The sequence below is a fragment of the Maniola jurtina genome, chromosome 3, assembly GCF_905333055.1.
Source record: "Maniola jurtina chromosome 3, ilManJurt1.1, whole genome shotgun sequence".
Taxonomy (NCBI): Eukaryota; Metazoa; Arthropoda; class Insecta; order Lepidoptera; family Nymphalidae; genus Maniola; species Maniola jurtina.
The window spans coordinates 14525029-14548688 of NC_060031.1; the positions used below are offsets into that span (position 1 = coordinate 14525029).

Consider the following 23660-nt stretch of genomic DNA (forward strand, 5'->3'; position numbering starts at 1 on the left):
AAACGAGTGACGGAGAGAGCCCTGTTAAGTGAGGACTAAGGAAATAAGGTTACGAAAATATTTTGTTACAGGTAGGTAGTTGGTAGGTAAGTACTTACTATCTAAATAGTGATAATATTAATCACGTCATGGGGAAGTAACAAGTAGGTAAGTTATGATCGATGATTATTACTATTTTATTAGTGGCTAATTACTGTGGAATGGAATACATTATTATGTTAAATAAATTTATGACCAGCCAAATTCTTATTATTATTTGAAAGCATAGCTCGCTAACTTCTCAAAGCTTTACCTGTTTAGGAACAAACCGAACGCGACACCTTGCGTGATTACGGAAAACTATTTGAGTAACTTAGGGACGTGAAACAAACGTACACTGCTGCAACTTGGTAACCAACCTTACCAAGAAGATCTATGTTAAGAGATGGCAGCGCTAGTATTCGAAATATTAATGAATTGTGTGAAAGAGAAAGTATGCGATACTATTCAATTAGTCAGAGCGAGAGGTAAGCCACACGCACACCTCGAACGCACTACTACATCGATGAATTCGTTACGGACACATAACAAGAAAAGAGAAGTTGTAAAACAACAACTGTGTTCGTTGGCTGTGCTTGGTTTTCTATCAGATGTAAAATGGACGGGCGGTCGTGTCGCGCGTTCGCTTGCTCCGCGTGTTCGTTATAAAATCGATGTTTATTTTGACGTGAATACGAATATTGTTTACGCGATTGTTCGACTTCTTCGGTGTTTGGTTACCGGAGGAGATTGTGTTGTGTTTGTCATTTGTGTTTTTGACTAGCGTTCACGTTCACTCGGTGATTTCGCTGATAGCTCACTCGCCGGTGGGTGCGTGATAAACTATACGTGTATAAAAATAAGGCGAATACTCGTCTAGTGTGGGTGTTTTACAGTACCACAATGCTGTGTACGGTGACATAGTGAACGTTGAATTGACCCTGACCTCTGACAACCATGTCTGGGCGGTCGGATTGCAGGAAATTTGCACCGAACATCTTCAACAAGAGCAAGTGCACTAATTGCTTCCGACAGAAGGAGGAGCATAGTGCTGAGGCTTTGGAATCCAATCGGGTAAGTTTATCGGCAAAAAACGCCGTAGGTATCTACCGTGGTATCTACCTAACAACATTCGAAGTTCGAACGTGATTCGCGTGTAGGTGTGCCCTGTATGTGTGCGTGCCGTGCTTCAGGTGTTGATCTAACGGACATTAGTCGTCATCATGTTAAAAAAACAATGTTGCCGGTTCAAAGAAACAGCCTAGTTATTTCTTCTAGCTCTATTCTATATGAACAAACATGATTCGTTAGTGAATACCCTTTGAAATACCGCTTGAAAACTTGCTATGCTTGCTATGCCGTTTGAATGACATTTCGGTAAAACTACCCTCATTTTAAATTATATTTGGACGAGCGTTCTAAAGAGTTTCGAATTTCTAAAAAAAGCATGTTACCTACTACCTACCTGTTCGCTAAATTATAGCAAAAAATGTACGTTTTAGTTATAGTTAAGTAGGTCCTTAATTTACTTAGGATTGTCTAGTTTTTTTCATGCTAAAAGCGATAACGTTTTTCTCCCCGTAAATGTAGTCCAATTTTAATAATTTTTAGAAATGTTGTAGATATAATGAAGAAATATTGCTTATGTTAAAAGTTGCTAGCGTCTAAATATCCATATTTTTGATCTAAAGTCTTTCTTGAGTATTTTTATTTTTTTAATGTATCTAAATTAAAATACAAAAAAAACGTACGAGCTAGATTAAGTTGTACTGAATCTAATGAGATCAAAATTGTCTAATTTTGTATTCGTCCTGGGGTAAAAACGTTGTCACTCGAACAATATTTCAAGAATAACATGTAGGCAAATACCTATTGAACTATGAAAAAAATTTGGAAAAATTTACAACTAGACTATCCTCTTAAACGAAGTTGGTTACGTTTTAATATTTTTTAACAGGGCTCTCTCCATCACTCGTTTCATACAATCGTAGTTCCAATTTCATTTGAATATTTGCAGACATATTCTAGAAACTAATATCTGTGTCTGTGGTGTTTTAGATTTTTCTAAAAATATGTAGTTTTAAAATTACAGGGGCTCAAAGATTTGTATGAAATTTTTTAAGACCGCGTAACTTTGAGACCGAATATTTTAACAGAAATCTGGAAAACCACAGACATAGATATTAGTTTCTAGAATATGTCTGCAAAATTTCATGGACTTTGGTTGCTTAATATTCAAATGAAATTGGAACTACGATTGTATGAAACGAGTGACGGAGAGAGCCCTCTTAAGGAATTCTCTTGACAATTTTGTCAATCAATAATGCATACCTAATTATACCTATTAACTATTACTACAAAAAGCCACCGAACAAGAAAAGAATAATAAGAAGCCATACAGCGAATTAAAAAGAAGAATCAGTATTTATACCTATGTAGGTATCCACAGAGAATTTACTCTGTTGTAGGTACCTAACTTGGGTTCATTCATAACAGAAAACAAAAAAAATATGTGGGTAGGATGCTAATTTAATAATCTGAACAGTTTTTTGTTATTATTGATGACTCTATTAGGTCTCACGTGACTAGCTTGCTAAATCAAAATGTTAATTAGTTATTGTACCTACCTACCTATAGTTTCTTACCTTCCTACCTGCTTCCTAGGTACCAAGTACCAACCATTGAATTTACTACATTAACTAGGTACCTAGGTATAAAGTTGTCAAAAATACCTCCATTCTATTCCATTCCATCAGCCTGTTAGCGTCCACTGCTGGACATAGGCCTTTTCCAGAGCGCACCACCAAACTCAGTCCTCCGCCTTCCTCTTCCACCCGCTCCTCGCTACCTTCTTCAGGTCATCGGTCCACGGCCCGTACCTCCACCCATTTTTAACCGACTTCCAAAAAAGGAGGAGGTTCTCAATTCGTCGGAATCTTTTTTTTTTTTTTTTTTTTTTTTTTTTTATGTATGTTCCCCGATTACTCAAAGACCCCTGGACCGATTTGGAAATTTTTTTTTTGTTTGAAAGGGTATACTGTGCAGATGGTCCCATATAAATTTGGTGAAGATCTGATGAATATCTTCGGAGATGGAGAACAGAACTCCTCAATAGATAGGAGCAAATTGCTCGCGATCAGTGTAATAGCTTAGTAAACAGTAGGGTTTTAACTGGGCATAGCATATTATAGTACAGTGGGCCACTAAAAATTGTGAAATAAAAAATTTTATTTTTCTTTTGAATTTTTTTTTTAAATCTGTTAAAACCCCATAATATTATGTAAACCGATGTAGTTAAGTACGTACCTAAGTACTCTGGTTCCCGTGATGATTATTATCTTATACTTGAAGATGATAAGTTGAAAGTTTCTTTAACTATTTCTTGCATGAATACATGTAGGTATACACCTATTCGAATCGTAACATTTTTATGCTTAACTAGATTTTGCCCGCAATTTTATCCGCACATAGATTATTCGTAACACACTATTCGTAGATATAAAGCTATTTTTCTATTCTGTAAGAAAACCAATTCTGTAGTTTCAGAGTTTATCGATTAGGTACAAACTAATCTTTCCTCTTTAAAAGATTTATATTAAATATAAGCATAAGTCTATGAAAACTAGATACATATTATATTATACTAAGTAGGATTTGGTTTAGTAATCCGCTGCTAAGCAAATTTACGAAAGCTCGGAAACCAGGTTATGAAACGAACTTAATGTCTTATTATATTGCAAAGTAGGCCTTAAGTAACAAGTCTATATTCATTCTAGAACAAGATCCCGGGACCGCCAGACCTTACTCATTTTTTGAGAAACAAAATGTGTGGGATAGAGTAGTGTTAGTTATCTAATTTGTTCCGTGGGCCAATTTATAAGGTATCTGTTGCTAAAGGTAAAAATATAAGTCACTTTCCTTAAAGTCTGAGTGTGCATTTTTATGTATATTTTACAGAAGAACAAGTGTAAATTAAAAATTTATAACACCCCCGACAAGTGAAGGTTACAGTAACTAGTGCTGATAACTTTCAAACGGTTGAACCGATTTTCTTGGATTACAGCTAACAACTCTCGATCAAGCCACCTTTCAAACAAAAAAAAACTAAATTAAAATCGGTTCATTAGTTTAGGAGCTACGATACCACAGACAGATACACAGAAACACAGATACACATGTTAAACTTATAACACCCCTCTTTTTGGGTCGGGGGTTAAAATTCAATATTCAATACTGCCAGACACTCCGTTATTTCCGCCAGACGCTTAGATCGCGAAAAAAAAAAACGGAATATAAAAATAATTTTTATATTCCGTAATTTTTATATAATAATAATAATTAATATAAAAATTACGACTCAAATATAAGTAAGATTATTACTTATATTTGAGTCGTAATTTTTATATTAAGTAGGTATGTTATTCAAGAAATATATATGTACATAAAAATCGTCACTCAAGAAAAGTAAGTAATGTTTTTAGGTGGCTTTACAAATTGATATTTAAAAAACAAACACTTAATTTCGTTTCTCTGAAAATAAGACACGTCTGGTGCTACTGGAATCTTGGCCCATTCGTAGACACGTTCCGAGTTCCGACCAACTGGCACATTCAGCTGTCTAAACTCTAAACTGAGAGTTTAGATTAAAATGTTTATGATACGTATAACCTATGCTGTAGAGAAAAGCCGAAACTCCGCAACTCCTTGGTTTGCCTAGTCAATCCTAGGTCTGGTAAGAGTACACACTGCACAATACAATTATTTAGGTAACTACAGAATAGAGCCTATCAGGACCGTCAGGACACGGGTTCGATCCTCGAAGAGTGATTTCTAATCATTTTCTAATTCAGTTATGTGCCAGTTATCTAAATTTTTACAGAAGTCTGATAAACCACAGACACAGATATATTTTTTAGAACTTGTCTGCAAAATTTCATTGAGTTTAATTGGTTAATATTGAAATGAAAAAAACTATTTTGGTTTGGAAAGCGTTGGCGAATGGAGAGCGCGCTAAGATTACTTCTCAAACCTACAGTAAATGCCTTTTTAAAGGTAAAAAGAAAATTGTTTTAAATAACCTACCCAATTTGTAGCAATTTTCAAGTATCGAAGTAAACAAGCACTCTCGGACGCGTAATTCTACAGTAGGATACAAAAATAGACGACCGCATCCTGCCCGGGTGCGCGCACGCAACGGGACCACGCGCCGGTGTGCACTGACCTTCATATTGACTCGTTTGCTGGGACCAATGACTTTCTAAGCATGGACACATCGTGGCATACAACACAAGAGCCCAAACATGGCACACGTTTCTAAATTCACCCTATGTAGCTTCAACTGCTCCATTTATACATTCCCGCTAACATTCAAGTCCTGTAAACTAACCTCAGTGATTAAGCCGCAATGTAAATCGATTATTGCACTCGAAGCTGAATAAGGTGATTTTAGAAGCAAACTTGAACAAAAAATGGAATGGAGTAGTGTAGCACTATTAATTTTTGTTATTTCTTTGAGAGATTTTTCGTTTTTGTAAATATGAAACTATTATACTATATCTATACTATATACTATTCTGCTCGTGCTGATTCACTGACTGACTGACTGACTGACTCATTTGATCACCTCTTCTGTAAAATTTTGTATGTTTTTTTTTACCGATGGTTTCGTATAGAGGACAAAAAATGATTCGGAGGAAAAATATGGATAGAGCTGATGATTGAGGATTTCGGTGAGGAGCACGGCCAGGGTATTGAAGATAGGTGGGGGGTGCTCGAACAAATGTCACTCAGAACTTCATCCAATTGACAGGGAGCTGAAAAATAAAACCAAAATGGCGGATTCAAGATGGGCCTTGAATCAAGATGGCCAAAGGCCTCCCACCAGCCGACCTAAACCAATTAAGAAAATCTCAATCGGCCCAGCCGGGAATCGAACCCGGGACCCTCGTCATACAAATCCACCGCGTTACCACTGCGCACTGGAGGTCGTCAAAAGATCTATCTATACATATAATAAAATTGTAGAAAAGTGGTGTCTGTACAATGGAAATATATAAAAAAAAGTAGCAGGGGTTGTTAATAATAACAACCCCTGCTACTTTTTTTTTATCGATGCCGAACCCGAAATTGTAATTAATTTTTTTTTGTCTGTTTGTCTGTGTGTTTGTGCACGCTAATATCAGAAACGGCTTATTCGATTTAGATACGGTTGTCACTAATATATTGTAGTAAGCTTCACTTAACATTTAGTGTTTATTTCATGTCAATCGGTTCATAAATAAAAAAGTTATGTCAATTTAAAGAATCACGGCGAACATTTTTAACGTACAGATACACGCCTCGCGCCTGAGCGTCCGTGGCTATATAAAGCGCGCTGAGAGCTATTCCACGCGAACGAAGTCGCGGGCACAGCTAGTAATAAAATAAATGTGATACAATAATGGCCAATAGATTTTACATTAAACAAAAAAAAGCTACTCCACAGTTTTGTTTTTCCGACATTCGTGACGCGCCCTTCCATCTGTCTCTTTCCGATGTGCGTGAGAGAAAGGAATGGGAACATTGCAAATAATTTTAGATATTTCTAGTGTTTTCAATGGTTTTACTAAGTATTTTACACTTTTTCGCATGTTATCTTACGTAAATAAAATTAACTTACCGGTGGTAAGTCACACCATCTCTTTTCTGCGTCGTTAACGTATTATTTTGGCACTTTTTGATCGCGCATTTAGGCGTCTTGACAGCTTTGCAGTCAACATGCGACTAATGAAGAAAGTGTGCTTACACCGAGTATAAGCACACTTACTTGGTCCCGTGTTATGCGCGCCAGTGCGATGTCCTTGCTTAGAAAGTCATTGGCTGGGACACTTTGTTTTTATTCAATGACTAGCTGATGCCCGCGACCCCGTCCGCGTAGATTTAGGTTTTTCAAAATCCTTGATAAAAAGTTGCCTGTGTTAATCCAAGGTATAATCTATCTCCGTTCCCAGCCAAATCCGTCCAGTAGTTTTTGCGAGAAAGAGTAACAAACACACACATATACACACAAGCTTTCGCCTTTATAATATTAGTATGGATATACTCTATCTAGAGAGAGAAGTTAGTATAATGCTCTCTCTGTTACGTGATGCCATACTAAATGACAAAGACGAAAAAGTCCGTGAGCGTTAACCATTTTGATCGGCCACCTATGCTTATACCTATAGGAGCACCTATGTTTTCATTATTTGGTTGGTCACTCAAAATGGTTACTAGGTAGGTACGTAGCATATCAGCACCGCGTATTGAAATGGACATAATAAAACAAATACGCCGGAAACGGAGAAGAAATCATTGAAAATCACATGAGTAAAGATCCCCTCTAGTGCTGCAAAGATGCAAACTGATTAATTTTAATTCCAGACCAAACTAAGTAGGTAGGTATAAAGTTCCAATTCAAAACGTTATCGTAAAAGACACCTGATTAAACATTTTCCACTAAGTAGTACCTACTTACCTACTTATGAATAGTAACTAGTAATTGTTTTACTGTACAGCTACTTTCACAATTACTTAATGTTACTTAAGTTAAACTGAATTTAAGAGAATTTAAGTAAAGTGACGATGATATTAATTTTTTGTAACGCAAAGTAGCCTATCAAAAGTTAACGACAGTATGAATTACACAAGACGTATTTATTATAGGCATTCTGTGGTAAGTAGTTATTATTTACAGGCAAGTAAGTTCTTAGTGGCTATACATATAAGTATAGGTAAGTCATTTTTACAAACATATGAAGATGTAGTACGTAACCAAGTTTCAAATGGTTTCAAGAGACCAATGTCTATAGAATGAACACGGAATAGGTAGGTATCTCGATTTGGTATAATACGTGACAAGATGTCAAAGCCAAGGCTGACTGACCAGCGACATAATACGTCTATACTTAACCACACTCCGCATTATATCTACTTACGAGTAGATACAATAATTATATTATTTACTAGCTGACGCCCGCGACTTCGTCCTCGTGGATTTAGGTTTTTCGAAATCCCGTGGGAACTCTTTGATTTTCCGGGATAAAAAATAGCCAAATCCGTCCAGTGGTTTTTGCGTGAAGGAGTAACAAACACACACACATACAAACTTTCGAGGTGACGCCCGCGACTTAGTGATTTTCGAGTGGATTTAGGTTTTTCGAATTTTTTTTCAAAAGCCCGTAGGGACTTTTTGATTTTCCGGGACAAAACTGTGCTAGTTACCACCCTACTGGAAAAGCCGTGCCGCCACGCGTTAGCCATTTTAGCGTTTCGATACGATGCCGAGTAGAAACCAAAGGGGTATGGGTTTAGAAAAACTGTCATAACCCTTCCAGGTTAGCCCGCTTAAATCTTAGATTACATCATCACTTACTACCAGGTGAGATTGCAGTCTAGGACTAACTTGTATAACTTTCATATTTATTATATTAGTATTGTTGTGTACTTAGATCGTAGCTTTATAGTACTTAAACGCTATTTAAATAAGTATAAATTACTATTTATAATAATACGGAAACGTCAGATCTTCAAATGGCAAGGTTCAGCAATTATCTTGACAAATGCTTCTCTAACGAACTGACGTAGGTATTCCTTATAAAGGCCTGGGCAAACATAAAGCGTGACGGGAAGGTTAGAAGTTGTAAGGTGGCTACTCCTACGAGGAATTGTATGAAGACGTTAACACTGCAAGGGCGCGTTGAATGAATAAAGCGCAGGCCATACCGTGGGATAAGCTAAGCTAAACTAGATTTGTTTAGCATAGTTTACGTAGCGCTTACACCCAAATTATGAGCTAAACAAAGCTAAGCAAGCTGGACTATCTGGATTCTCACTAATAACCTAATAACTATAAAATTGGAGTATGTAGTGACGTGTCAGGCTACGAACAGGTACCATTAAATGAAGGTATTATTTATTGTCCTACATTGGTTGTCACTGGTGGTCGAAACCATTGATTTTAGAGCCACCCCTAGTCGAAACGCTAAACGAAATTTTACTATTTTTCTTCTAGCCTTCTTATTTATTTTCAAGTAATCCTTAACAATTACTATTTCCAATTTACTTCATGTACAGGAGCCGCGCTGCATCCCAAGCTGCAGTTTGACAGTTCTTCGTTTCCCTAAATGAAAAAAACGTACAAGGGTGCGTGTTTTATTAACGTCCTGCATGCCATGCAGTTTCCGTCGCGCGTTGTGTTTGTTTTAGACTTTAGATGCGCCCGCGCAGGATGACGCGAATCCAATGGGGAGCTAACGATCGCTACAATGACTAGACGGACATACTAATTTTTTGTGCGGTGAAAGTTAGCTCGCTATTTTGGCTTGTTTTATCGTCATTTTATTCGTATGTGGCTATAATAGTCTGTTTAATGTTTATTATATTCGTGGCGGAAATGATGTCTTAAGTTAAACAAAGCACCTACTGAGGTTAGCAGCTGTCAATCTATTATTATCAAAAAAAAAAAAATTATAAATCATAAAATATTTGATTTCTGCAGAAAAGTAACTTAGACTTACCTACTAGTTATTCAGCTTAAAATCTGAATTCAAGTTAGTAACTAAATAGATATTTTTAAGAGTCAGGATGTACTTAACTCGAACACTCTAGAGTCTAGACTAGTGAATAGGGATGCACTTATAATTTGTAAGTGGGAAATAACGTCGATAAAATGAACAAAAATGTCAATTTTTGTAAGACCTTGAACGCATCAGCGCGCTCTGCAGGGCTTTTATGTTAAGTGCGTATTAAAAATCTGCATTTTTATACTCGAAACCGTAATAACTGGTACATTAAACAGTAACCTGTCGTGTTTTAAAAATACGAATCGTGCGTAAATTACTAGTAGGTAGATGGCTAATCGTAGTTGTAAATGATAAGATAAGATTAGCTAGTTTACCCGCTTTCGCATGTTTGTGGGTCGCACACATGTGTTTGTTTAACCAAATTCAACTTTGCCGGAACAGGTTTGAGATGTTTTCGTTGCGGCTAGTGATGTGATACTTGCGGAAGTATCGATATCCATATTTTTATAATATCCGTATTTTATAAGGTCTAATTTGGACGACAGTAACAAAACGCCACAAAACAAGAAAAGAAGAAGAGACAAAAGAAGTTCAACTTCTTGATCGAACCTTCATGTTGAGATGACATTGTAATAATCAGGCTTTACAAGGAACTAGTACTTTGAGTTTCTTCATCAAAAATTCGAAAGGAAACTTAGGTAACTAAACATATTATGACAGTTTGAATGAATGAAAAAGTATGCTTTATTGCACACCAAAAGAGAAACGCAGATAAGCAAAATAAAGAAACTTAAAAATAAATAACTGGAAAGCAGATTGCTGTGCTGAATTGCTTTTTGCTTTTTTGATGGAACTGCTGATTTAATGATAGGATTTTTTTTAATTTAAACAAACAAATAGGGTTATTTGGTTTCCTTTATTGTCAAACCAGGCTTTTCTTCGCGACGCGACATCGTTGCGAGGATTTTTTTCAGTTAGTATCGAGTCAGTTTCGTATTATTTTATCGATTTGTAACGGCCTAACGGGACATCACTAGCCGCAAGGCGCCGGACCAGCCACACTCTGCGGTTAATGCGTAAGCACAAAACACAAACGCCAATTTAGTACTTTGACACACTTCGTTCTTGCCTTGTACCTTAACAGCCAAAACTGGAACTAAGGGAGGTCACACTGGAAAGTCTAAACATTTGCTTAAACCTGGACCCTTAACGGGACCAAAAATGTTTCACACGGGCAAAGGAACCATTGGTTTATTATTATTTTGATCAATGAAGGGAACTCGAAAGACATTGGTTTTTAACCCCCGACCCAAAAAGAGGGGTGTTATAAGTTGACGTGTGTATCTGTGTGTCTGTGTATCTGTGTATCTGTCTGTGGCACCGTGGCGCCTAAACGAATGAACCGATTTTAAACTGACGACCTTAAGAAGGTAGTGGGAAATGGGTGGATAAGGAAGGAGGACCGTGTGTGGTGGTGCGCTCTTGGGAAAACCTATGTCAGCAGTGGACGCAAACAGACTGAATAAGTCTATGGCTGATTGATTGATAAGATTGCTGTTGAAAATCTTAGTCTAGTGACTAGACTGCTCTAAAGGGCTTACAAATCTTCACACGAATATACTAGTCACCAGACCAAAGACATTTAAGACAAAGTCTGTTTGTGTGGAACATCTTCGCGCCCCGGTTAGCTTCTTCTAACTTGCCGCTAGTTCGAATTAAAAAACGACCAATTTGAGCCTACCCGCTAACTCATTCCGTCCAAACTGGGCGCTCTAAAAGTGGCCGTAAATCTGTCAGGCACACAGCTAGGATTTACTGTGTGTAAATATTTACCATCATACTGAACCCGTGCATGGATCAAGTGGTTTGTTTTCTTCGAGGGAAAAATGTGAGACACGTCACTAGATAAATACCGCACATTTTAAACATCGTAGTTCCTAGCTAAATGTTAACATACTTAACTTATATCTAGATAGTTTCAGGCTTAGATTGATGATGATTGCTCTTCGCTACGTCTAAGTTTCTAGGCTACTTCTTCAGAATCAGAATTCAAGCTTCTTCGGTACCTTACATCACACTACACATTTCATTTCACACTTAAAATTATAAAAGTGAAAGTTGTTTGTATGTGTGTTTGTTACTCTTTCACGCAAAAACTTCTGGACCATTTCTGGACGAATTTGGCTGAAAAGATTGGAGATAGATTATACTCTGGATTAAAACATAGGCTACTTTTTATCGCAATCAAAGATTTTCCACGGGATTTTAAAAACCTATATCGACGCAACGAAGTCGCAGGCATCAGCTAGTTAGACCATATTCCTACTTATCCCGACGATTTCTTGTTTTTTTTTGGCAAACAGTCCGCCTACACACGGTGATCATGATTCAAATATTGGATTGGATTTGGACCGAAAAATCACTAACAATAGTCCACGCCTTATTAATTTATGATCACCAAATGACGCTACTTCTACAAAAACTGAACTGTTTACTTATTATGGTATAAATATAAATATGTAATAGGAAATCCCCTCCTAAGATAGAACTGTAGACTATTTTGAAGTTATAGAATATAGATTCAGAGTTGACTATAATAATATGTGATAGCAAAATGATAGGTATGTAATTATCTCATCGTTCCTTTAAAATGCTTTGCTTTATTTGGGATAATTCTAACAAAATGTTTGATCAAACATTTGTAATGCTCAGATTCAAAATGACTTGCGGTATTTTTCCGTACACTGAAGGCCATAAAAAGTGTAAACTACAAGATATTGTCAAGATTTGCCTATTTAGTTTCATCTAACAATGACGTCGGTTATCTAAATCCGCTGTGACCGTTATCATTACAATAGGTTACCGTCGGTTATAGACTATGAAGCAGTAACAATATGATGTGGGTCGAGACTTGAACGGAACACTTGATAGTTAGCCACCATTAAAAACCTTTTATATTACCGTGCTTTTAGTTAGCGCGTACAATCTACGTCTCATTGAACGTCTAAATCCTTATTCTAAGAGCAAGAGGAGACCCTTGTTAAGTAGTAGGGTGGTGACGGGATAAAATGATGTTTTGTCATCACCTCATAAAAGAATTAAGTAGGTACTATGAGTTTACTGGCTTAACAGGGCTTTCTCCGTCACTTACTCCATACAATCGTAGTCCCAATTTCATTTGAATATTAAGCAACCAAAGTCCATGAAATTTTGAGACATATTCTAGAAACTAATATATGTGCCTGTGGTGTTTTAGATTTTTCTAAAAATATGTAGTTTTAAAATTACAGGGGCTCAAAGATTTGTATGCGAATTTTTAAGACCGCGTAACTTTGAAACCGAATTTTTTAACGGAAATCTGGAAAACCACAGGCATAGATATTAGTTCCCGGAACGTTTCTACAAAATTCCATTGAGTATGATTGGTTAGTATTCCAATGAGAGACGAACTACGTTTGTATGGAGTGAGTGACGGAGAGACCCATCTTAACTAATTAAATTAACCTTACCTTAACTTTGCATTTTTGTAGGTTACTTACATCGTTAACGCTGGAATAACTATTTAAAATACGATGCCAGGGCCATCAGGCATGTTTTATCGAGACGAATTACTGTCAAGTAGTTCAAGGGCTCGCCTGCCAGTTCAAAGAAAGTTTGAGATCGCACTAAAGACTTTTTGTTTTGCCACTTTTTGTTCTGTCGCCTTCCTTATCACAAACGACCACTCAAGTCGAACGCGACACGACTATACATTTTGATCAAGAGATAGTTAAGACAAATAGAGTCATTTGTGCTGTCATGTTGCAATCTAGTCACTTGTCAATAGTAGGGCAACTAGTCGTAGTCAAATCGCTTTAACTCGTCAAGACCCGAGTGATCTAGATATTTGTATTGTATTAAATTGATCAAGCTTTGGATTATAATTCAAACCCTTGGCTTGCCAGACCGCAGTGCCAGAGATGGGATAAAGATTCATATCTGACGTCTTTTCTCTCGATGCCAATCCTATTCCTTCTTTCATATATTGGAGCTATATAGAGAGGCATATTCGCCCAGCGAATAATCTCGTAAAATAAAGATTAAAAAAAAAAAAAAAATCTGACGTCTGACTACAACAAACAGCTCAAACCTCTGGGTCCAGAAACTTCTGATTTTATATTAAATTCTATCTGTAATAAATTCCAACGAAATCTAAAAAATCTATTTAGTGCAAGCAAAACAAGCAATCCAATCTGAAATTACAACACAGTGGATCGCGGAATGACTAAAGATTAAATAAACAAACCCTGCTGTAATCTGTTTTTGCACAAGTTCAAGGCTACTAGTTTTACGCGCACTGTGCCCACGCTGACCGCTGATGAAATCTCGTAAATAAGACAAAATTGCGTACTGAATTAAGGATCTAGGCAACTTATAGTCGTACGACGTGTCGCTAGTGTGTTCTTACTGATACTATTCAAGCCCGGGGGCTCGTCAGATAACCGAACGGCACGCATTCTTACCCGATTCCTGGTTCCGCGGCAAACTGACACTTTGACAGGAATGACAGGTGGATGTAAAAAAAGCTACGTTAATGCGTGTGCTTCTTTTTTTGTGCTATACATTTTTTTGCTCGGCTGAGTAATTGTGATGAGCGATTGGTTGCGAGACGAAATTATTTTGAGACAAGTATTGGTAGGTACGGGCTCGAGTCAAAATTATTTTAAGATTTTGAGATAACAGATGCTGGCGTTTCCGCTCGTTTGTGCTTATTTGTTTTCACTTAACACATCTTGTTGATATAGTATTGCTTTTTCCAACATTCAGTCAGATCTCAGGATGCTCCGTATGAAACTTCAAGTTCAAATAATTGTTCAAACCCTCAGTTTTTAAATGTACCCACAAAACTTGTCTGGGGCGCCCTCTAGCAAAATGGGGCATGGTATAAAGAGGATGGAGGGAAGTGGCTGGATGAGGAAGGTTGAAACTGGAGTTATAGAAAAGCAAAATGGTCCTAAACACCAATTCGTTTCAAATTCGGCTAAATTTTTCCAGGCTCTCGTGTAAAATTAGGAAATGTTTTGTCTGGTCCCAAGTCCCGCGTAGCAACCGATCAGGGGTAAGTGTTTAATGAAACTGTCATACCCCTTACAAGTTAGCCCGCTTCCATCTTAAACTGCATTACCACTTACCAAATCGCAGTCAATGGCAATAAAAAAAAAGCATACAAATTTACCTATTTAACTTTGTTGGTTACGCGGTATCGGACTCACTTACCAGATCGCAGTTAATGGCAATAAAAAAAGCATACAAACTTACCAATTTTACTTTGTTGGTTACGCGGACTCAATGAAGATATCTTCATTGCTCAACATCTTAAAGCACCGATCGCTTATTGTCTCACTTGATATAGCTTCGCCCTTTGCACTCGTACATAGCAATAAGGTATTTGACCTTTCGATGTCCTTCAGATAAGTTGATATGCAAAACCGCATTGCGATGACGTAACCGATCTCGCACCGGGTCGGAAAACCAATGTTTATAAACTCAGGTAGGTATTAAGTAATAAAAGTTTGTTTAAACAGTTAACTCGATTACTCCACCGGGTGACGATAAGGAGACACGTTTTTAACCTACTGACTACGATTATGAGTTTAGCAGTTCAACGTACGAAAGATCATGCCACGGAATTTAAATAAATAGACAATAGAAATGATAAATATCTGCTGTCTTTTATACGAGGGCAGTGTGGTACGAGGTACCAGGTTATTTTTTATGTTTCTCTGCACATCTGTGCGGCGACAACACGCACTCCTTTGCTACTTCTGTGATCATCATTATCACAACCCATCGCCGGCCCATCAATCAGCACAGGTCTCCCTTCAAATGAAAAGGGTTTGGGATCCACTACGCTGGCCAAGTGCCGATTGGCAGATTTCACATACCTTTGAGAAAATTATGGAGACCCCTATTATGGAGGCCTGTGGGTTTCCTCACTATAATCTTCACCGTTTTACCGTCAAAACACTGAAAAATTACTTTAACAACGAAGCTCCCATTACTGGTACTTCTATGTATATTTTTTTAGATTCTGTGGTTCATATACATGAAAATCTACGGTATGAACACTGAACAATTTTTTACTCCGTTTATTCCATTATTGTAGCTACTTCGAGCAAAGTAGAGGTTTGGCGCGACTATATCCAACGAATGATAAAGATAATTCGAAAGACGTATAAAAATTTCCAATATCGTTATGTGGCCGTCTTTATACATCTCCACCGCCATATTGACACTTTAACGATCGTAGCGGAAACAGATCGTTTTTTGTAATAATGGTTTAATTAAAGATGCATTTTATCTCATCTCCGCGCTATCGGCGATCTCGTCTAGACCATGAATATGTATAGATGCATTGTGACTCATAAAACATTTACGGGATCACGTTTGTATACTAAAACCAAAGACACACAGTTGCTTTTCACTATCAAACTAAGTATTTGTCTTTAGGCGCGTTGGTCCTCGTCAAAAGGTCACATCATCGACATACTAATGTTAAAATACTGGTGGACTTCGTCTGTGTTGTTGTTAGCTGGCGGGCGTGCTCTGCCTTTTTGGAGTGTTTTTTTTTTTTGTTAAAACTGACTGGAAAGCGTTCTAAAGGGGTGCCGTGCGTATGTCAGCGAGCGCCGGCACAGACGGGGTCCATACTTGTATAGTTTCCCTAACTTGTTACAAATAACTACAAACTTGACATTGGCTAATCTTTGTAAATCCAGACGAGAGAGAAAAAAAAACTGGTTGGCGTGCCGATAGATTTGAAAACTTATTTAAGTTTATTTGACTTTATTTAAGTAATTATACAAATTGTGAATTTTTAATGTTTCATGTTAGGTACTTACAATTAAGTGTAAAAAACTCTATTAAGTACACACTAATTAAGTACCTACAAGTTACGTTAAAAAATACAAATACTAATAATTTGAAAATCTAAAAGAATCACTGTTATTTCATAGTTTTAAGTTTTCACTTTTGTTGACGGCCCCCAACTCACTGCTTGCTGCTGATTTGCCGTGGCACAAGGCATATGATTGTCTTGGGTTCTGTATATCAATGGGCAGAAAAGGTTGGTAAATGGAAGTTGTTAATGACTAGAATCCCATTGAGCTGATTAAAATGTTGTAATGCTCTCAAGCCTGCTATAAACGAACCGAGCTAAGATACTAACTGCAAAAATTATGTCGATTTTACTGCAATAAACAAGTGTAAATTAAAAATTTATATCATCCCCGATAAGTGAAGGTTACAGTAACTAGAAAAGAGCTGATAACTTTCAAAGGGCTGAACCGATTTTCATGGATTATAGCTAAGAACACTCTCGATCAAGCAATCTTTTTCTTCAAAAATCTTCAAAAAAAAGTTATCTTTTACTTATTTTTCACTTTTTAAGCTTTACTTTTATAAAAGCATAAGTAAAGTGGCATGTATCCGTTATGTAGGTACAATATAAAAACTCTTGTGATGATGTGTAATCAAGTTACTCAATAAAAGAGGAAGCATTAGATTAAGTGCTGAAATGATAATATTAACGTGTTAAAAGCTATTCAATTCTAATTGTTCAGTGCAACATACTCATGAACAAAGCCTTTGTAATGACGTCCCCCATGATACTCGCTCATTGTCACTCCATTTCTATTCTTTAGAAAGTATTGCATTACACCATAGCTACACCGTACAACATATAGATATAGTATAAAACTCCCATGGTACACCATGTTAAAAGTTTGACAATAACTTATGCGTCGAATTAAACTTCCCGAGCCGCTATGTCTACGGTCGAAGCGATGTCACATATCAAATTCAAGAAACCTGTTCCCACAAGTGCACCTTGTCAGATTAATACTGGGATATAAGACCGAACGCGGGCCAAATATATTTTTTCTTGATAAGCCGGAGATAACCGAATACGGTTTTGTGGAAACTTTTTTATTGAAAGCAAAACCAGAAATGTGATAACTTTACGACCCTTCTGAATTTTGTACCTGTTCTTGTGACGGGCTTGATATTTGATTTTCTAGGACAGTGGTCTTGATAGTTCGTCACATACTTAGCGGCCGTAGACCATTGTCATCAGCATATTAGGCTGTTAAACATAGACCTTCCTTAGTGAGCTGCACCAAACTCTGTCTATCCTCATCCGACCGCTTCCCGCCACCCAGTCCATCGTGCCGGACGGCGGCGTCCCGCGCTACGCTTACACGGTCTTCAGTTCTTCACTCTAGGAATTTTCGACCCCAATGGCCATCACCTCTATGAAAAGCTTGGCCTGCCCACTAACCTTCCAGTTGAGAACCAAACTTTTTATATTGTAGAATTTGGTGTTTCTTGTTGAATGAAGCTAGATATTCTAAAAACCAGACGATATGACATTTCGGTATTCGATATTCAGAGATTTCACAAAAACTCTACAAACTTTTTCTCTTTATTGTTACAACTTTCTGGTATAAATAAAAGAAACCATGCAATAGTTATTTTATTAGTTTACACATAACAGAAGCGGTACTACTAGACTAGTAAGTATACTAGTCTAGTATCACCGCTTCTGTTAAACGTTATAGAAGCAGTGATGGCACTTAGCCAGCGTGGTGGTGGCCTTCTCATTTTGAGAGCAGACCCGTGCTCAGTACCCAGCGATGGCCCAGCGATGGATTGAGAATTGAGATGATTAGTTTACATTACTTGTTTATAATTTCTCCTCAAACTGGTCAAGCCGTTTGTGGTTAAGAACTACGTTTTCTCAAGCATTTCTCGTGCAAAACAAAAAGTCAAGTAAGTAAATAGTTTTTTAAAATCGAATCTCTAGATTTTACGAATAAACCTGTTTTTAACCCCCGACCCAAAAAGAGGGGTGTTATAAGTTTGACGTGTGTATCTGTGTATCTGTGTGTCTGTGTATCTGTGTATCTGTCTGTGGCATCGTAGCGCCTAAACGAATGAACCGATTTTAATTTAGTTTTTTTTGTTTGAAAGGTGGCTTGATCGAGAGTGTTCTTAGCTATAATCCAAAAAAATTGGTTCAGCCGTTTAAGAGTTATCAGCTCTTTTCTAGTTTTCTTGTTGAAAAGAAGGTTAGATAATCGTTAGGTTCTTAATATTATGTCAATTGACAAATGTCAAGCTGTCAAGATGGACGTTGCCTAAATACATAATTATTTATTTGAAAATGATGTTTTTGAAAACTCAAATACTTTGGATCGTCGGGGGTGTTATAAATTTTTAATTTACACTTGTTAAAATAAGTTCAAGATCGCCTTTAAGATATTTAATACATATTTATGTTATTTGAGACTTATATTTGCGCCTGCCGGTTAAACTTTTTTTCCAAAAGAATGTCAACTCTCTCCGTCGCGTCGGGTCTCTCAACCGTAAAATGTATGTTTATCTGTTTGGTAAACAACGTAATGGCATTTTGAGGTTCTGGGCTAAAGATAATAGAGTTTTAATGTCGATGTCATTATTTACTAATTGATATTTCGCATCGGGATTGGATCGTTCGAGTTTTACTTTGCTGTTCAACGAAATGAATGCGCAACAGTTCAATGTAATTTTATAGATTGGATATTTTCATTAAAGGTACTTATTGACTAGTATTTATTTTGGGTTTTTATTCTTAAAGCTTCATTTACGCCATAGCTACATAAGTGCATTATTGCAAAATTATTATACCCTATGGTAGAATGGCACGATGAGCCGACTATACTATAAAGCGGCTGGCGGGAATTGGCTGGATGAGGAAGGCTGAGGACCGGGTATGGTGGCGGCGCTCTTTAGGGAAGACCTATGTCCAATAGTGGATGTCCACAGGCCGAAGATAAAATAATTGTCGCTAGATTGTCGTATCAGTACTGCATTCAGATCTAGAAAACTCGGACCTACCTAATCCGAATATCGATTTTATGTGTCTGTTTCTACCATGTTTCGACAGAATATTATGTTATCGCCATCACCACCTGCATGACAACTCAGATTTGTACAGTTCATACAGACACTTCAGTGCTTCAGATTCTTTGCAGGAATTATTTATTGTTGAATCCAATTTAGTGGTAACAACATTTCAATGCACGCGTTCACACAGCATATTATTTCAGGATCCAGCAAAAAATGGATCCTGCTTTTGTAATCCGATTTTACGACTACAAAATCCTCCGAAGTAAGAAAAATCCAGGGGAACCCGGACTCGGATATATATAGGCTTGTGCTTGACGAAAATTATAATATCCTACTAATAATAAACGCGAAAGTTTGTATGTAGGGATGGATGTTTGTTACTCTTTCACGCAAAAACTAATGGACGAATTTGGCTAAAATTTGGATTGGAGATAAATTATACCCTGGATTAACACATAGGCTACTTTTTATCACGGAAAATCACTGGAAATGGAGTTCCCACAGGATTTAAAAAAATCTATATCCATGGGAACGAAGTCGCGTACATCAGCTGGTATTTGATAAAAAGCTAATTAGGTGTAGGTTAAAGCGCTCATGTCTAGGTGCCTTGCCAAAATGAAGAGCCAAGAATAAATTTTTTTTTGACTACGCTACCTTGGGTTAGATATGAATATCAAATATAGAAATCTAGTCTATTTTAGGAGTACTTAATAATATCTAGTTTCAAGGAAGTCGAAAAAATAAAAACATAGTCGATAATCGGTCCGGTTTGCGGCAAACCGATTACCGTTAAAATATAAAAGTGATATGCAAGTCGGCTGCGAATGCTAATTTCGTAATAGCCTGTTTATCCACGCTCATGCATAAGAGCGTTCATACACGGGTAGCTTGAAGCAGTCATGACTCATGACTGATCGCTTTTAGGCGACTGCGTAGCAAACTACAATCAGGCCAGCCAGACTCACTTGGTCACATGGCTCGAGAAATATGCCTACGGTGGTGGCGGCTCTACACGGCGCTCGTGTAACTCTTATCTCTTCTGAGAGAGAGAGAGAGAGAGAGAGAGAGAGAGAGAAGGGGGGGGGACAGATAAGAGCTACACAATGAGAGGCGTTTTGAAGGTCTTAAATTTTAGATACGCAACGCTGTGCCAGCTGAATTTCATTTTATTAAGTACGTTGTAACAAGAGTTGCTATTTATTTAAACGACTTTTTATTTAATTTGAAAAGCGCTTGTAAAACTTTATTTGAATATATTTTAATTTCTATTTCTATTACAATCTTCTGAGTTCCGATAAGCACCAGGAGCAGTCGTGCGGTGGGCAGTTACAACTTACAACACACATACTCTCGATATCTTGAGCTGTCGACTGCTCTGACGCAGTTGAACTGTCAACAGTGCCAACTGTTTGCTAAATTGATACGACTGGTCATCGTGTTGTTCAACAATCTTTGATGCTCGTACAAGGCTGCCCTAAGTTCTACACTGCAGTATACAGAATACTATGTATTAACCGAATAAGTATATAAATATAGCGTTTCGTTAATGCGATACGTGTTGAAAATTGTGCTCACATTGTTGCTAACGCGATTTATTTGGTGTAGGGTTGCCATATCACAGTTTTGTTAACCAGGATAGCAGCCAATGGAAGCTTTTTAGATGTATTTGGTATCGGTGCTTCATGCAAATAATACGCATTGATCTCATATCGATCGGTGAAGGAAAACTGGCACGCCTGATGTTCTGAGGTGGTGGATGACCGTTTTCATTCATAGAGGAGATGAATGAATACGATCGGAAGATATTTATGAAAGGTATTTGCATTTCATGCTTTGACATCATGTCGGCTTGTACCTACGTGTTAGGAATTTTATTACATACCAGATATTTAAATTTTTTTGGAAAATCTGGTCATGTACCTATCTTAATATTTTGTCTAAATAAGTAACTACTGAAAATTATTTAAGTAGATAGTATTAAAAATAAGTTGCAATTTGCAATTATTGGCAATGGGTTTTACAGAAATAAAGTTACAAACGCTATCAAGAGCTTATTATCTGGGAAAGATTGAATGGTAGGTAGCCCTATTTTAATGGAATAAAGATGGCAAAGAAATCTAGTAATCACGAGAGGACTGATGATGAGAAAAAGTTAATGCAGCATGAGTCGTTGTCTTGACATGGAAATTGGAGTGCCCTTCTGTTTTATTTGTTGGGTGGCTATAAGAGGGCTCTCTCCGTCACTCGTTTCATACAAACGTAGTTCCAATTTCATTTGAAAACTAAGCAACCAAAGTCCATGAAATTTTGCAGATATATTCTAGAAACTAATATCTATGTCTGTGGTTTTCCAGATTTCTGTTAAAATGTTCGGTTTCAAAGTTACGCGGTCTTAAAAAATTTCATACAAATCTTTGAGCCCCTGTAATTTTAAAACTACATATTTTTAGAAAAATCTAAAACACCACAGACACAGATATTAGTTTCTGTCTTAATATGTCTGCAAAATTTCATGGACTTTGGTTGCTTAATTTTCAAATGAAATTGGAACTACGATTGTATGAAACGAGTGACGGAGAGAGCCCTGTTAAGTAGGCTCTACATCGTCCGGCCAGTTGTGCCAAGGCAGATTTATCCTGCTTTTTTATACAGTTTGTAGTTACTTACATGGGCCGATAATATTTTAGTCTCCATGCCTGCAATGGCCTTAGACATCACTATAAAATAATTAATCTTTATTTACTATCTATGTACATTGTACCTACTATCATTGCTTGTTTGTTAGTTTATTGGTTTGTCCTTAATCACGTCGCAACGGAACAACGAATCGACCTGATTATTTGCTTGGAGTTCAAGACCCTCGAGAGTGACAAATATGCTACTTTTTATCCCGGAAAATGTATTATAGTGATGACATAGTATAAACGTATGAAATCTCAGAAGTTTAAATCCCTCTTTAGACTTATTTTTTTCTCCATTTTTATTTATTTGTACCGAAAAGTTGTAACAATAAAGAGAAAAGAAAGAAAACTTTATTTTGTACTAGCAGAATCTTTACTTTATTTACGTTTCGGGAAAAGGGGGTATACTATATCCTCGTTTGTACCTACTAACCATTTCATTTGTGGTTAGCAACCATCTCTAAGCTTAAATAATGTAAATTAACAAAACTAAATCCAACTATTATTTTCATGTTTTCTAATTAAAGCGAATGAGTTGCATTTATTCGTTTCTTACGCAATATTATCACAGAAAATTACATATTACAAACGGCGAATGCACGCGACTGTAAGGCGCCTGAGCTTCTTCTAGTCTCCTAACCCATCAGAATGTTTAATTAAGCTGCAATTTTCCACTAATTCCACTAACTAGTCTAGTCGAACAATCTAGAAGCCTAAGGCTGTATGAAGACGTAATCTCAGTCTTTGGGACTGATGGACTGAGAGCCCAACCCGCAATGCGCGTTCTATACCATTTATACTATAGCTTTACCATAAATTATAGATTTTACACTGTCATAGCAGATCTCAAGAGGGGGTTTTTCGTAGCGAGCTCCAATCAAACGCAGTTTGGCTCCCATTTGAATACTATCGATCGAAATTAATGAAATTTTGTAGAAACGTTCTAAGAACTAATACATAATATGCTGTTTTATAAATCTAGATTCGCGTTAAAATATTCAGTTTTAAAGTTAGACGATCTCAAGAATTTTTCATGCAAATCTTTAAACTTTAAAACTATTTAGTTATTTTTATGAAAATCTTGCAAACTACAAACATAATAACTACTCTAGAATTCTAAAATGTGTCTACAAAATTTCATTGAGTTTGATTGGTTTACTAAACTACGTTTGTATGCAGTAAGTGACGGATAGACTGCCGTTAACAGGGCTCTCTCCGTCACTCGTTTCCACTCGTTTCATACAATCGTAGTTCCAATTTCATTTGAATATTAAGCAACCAAAGTCCATGAAATTTTGCAGACATATTCTAGAAACTAATATCTAGGTCTGTGGTGTTTTAGATTTTTCTAAAAATATGTAATTTTAAAATTACAGGGGCTCTAAGATTTGTATGAAAATTTTTAAGACCGCGTAACTTTGAAACCGAATATTTTAACAGAAATCTGGAAAACCACAGACATAGATATTAGTTTCTAGAATATGTCTGCAAA

At 36.9% G+C, this 23660-nt stretch overlaps 1 protein-coding gene across 3 annotated transcripts in view; it reads left to right on the top strand.

The window, feature by feature from the left end:
• Positions 1-586: 586 nt before the first annotated feature.
• LOC123881235 (protein outspread) overlaps positions 587-23660 on the top strand; it is a 389980-nt gene continuing 366906 nt past the window's right edge. For all 3 annotated transcript variants that reach the window (XM_045929934.1, XM_045929936.1, XM_045929935.1), the window contains exon 1: positions 587-1092. In XM_045929934.1, the coding sequence (XP_045785890.1) occupies positions 976-1092 (117 nt within the window). In that variant the 5' untranslated portion in view covers positions 587-975. The remainder of the gene's footprint in view (positions 1093-23660) is intronic.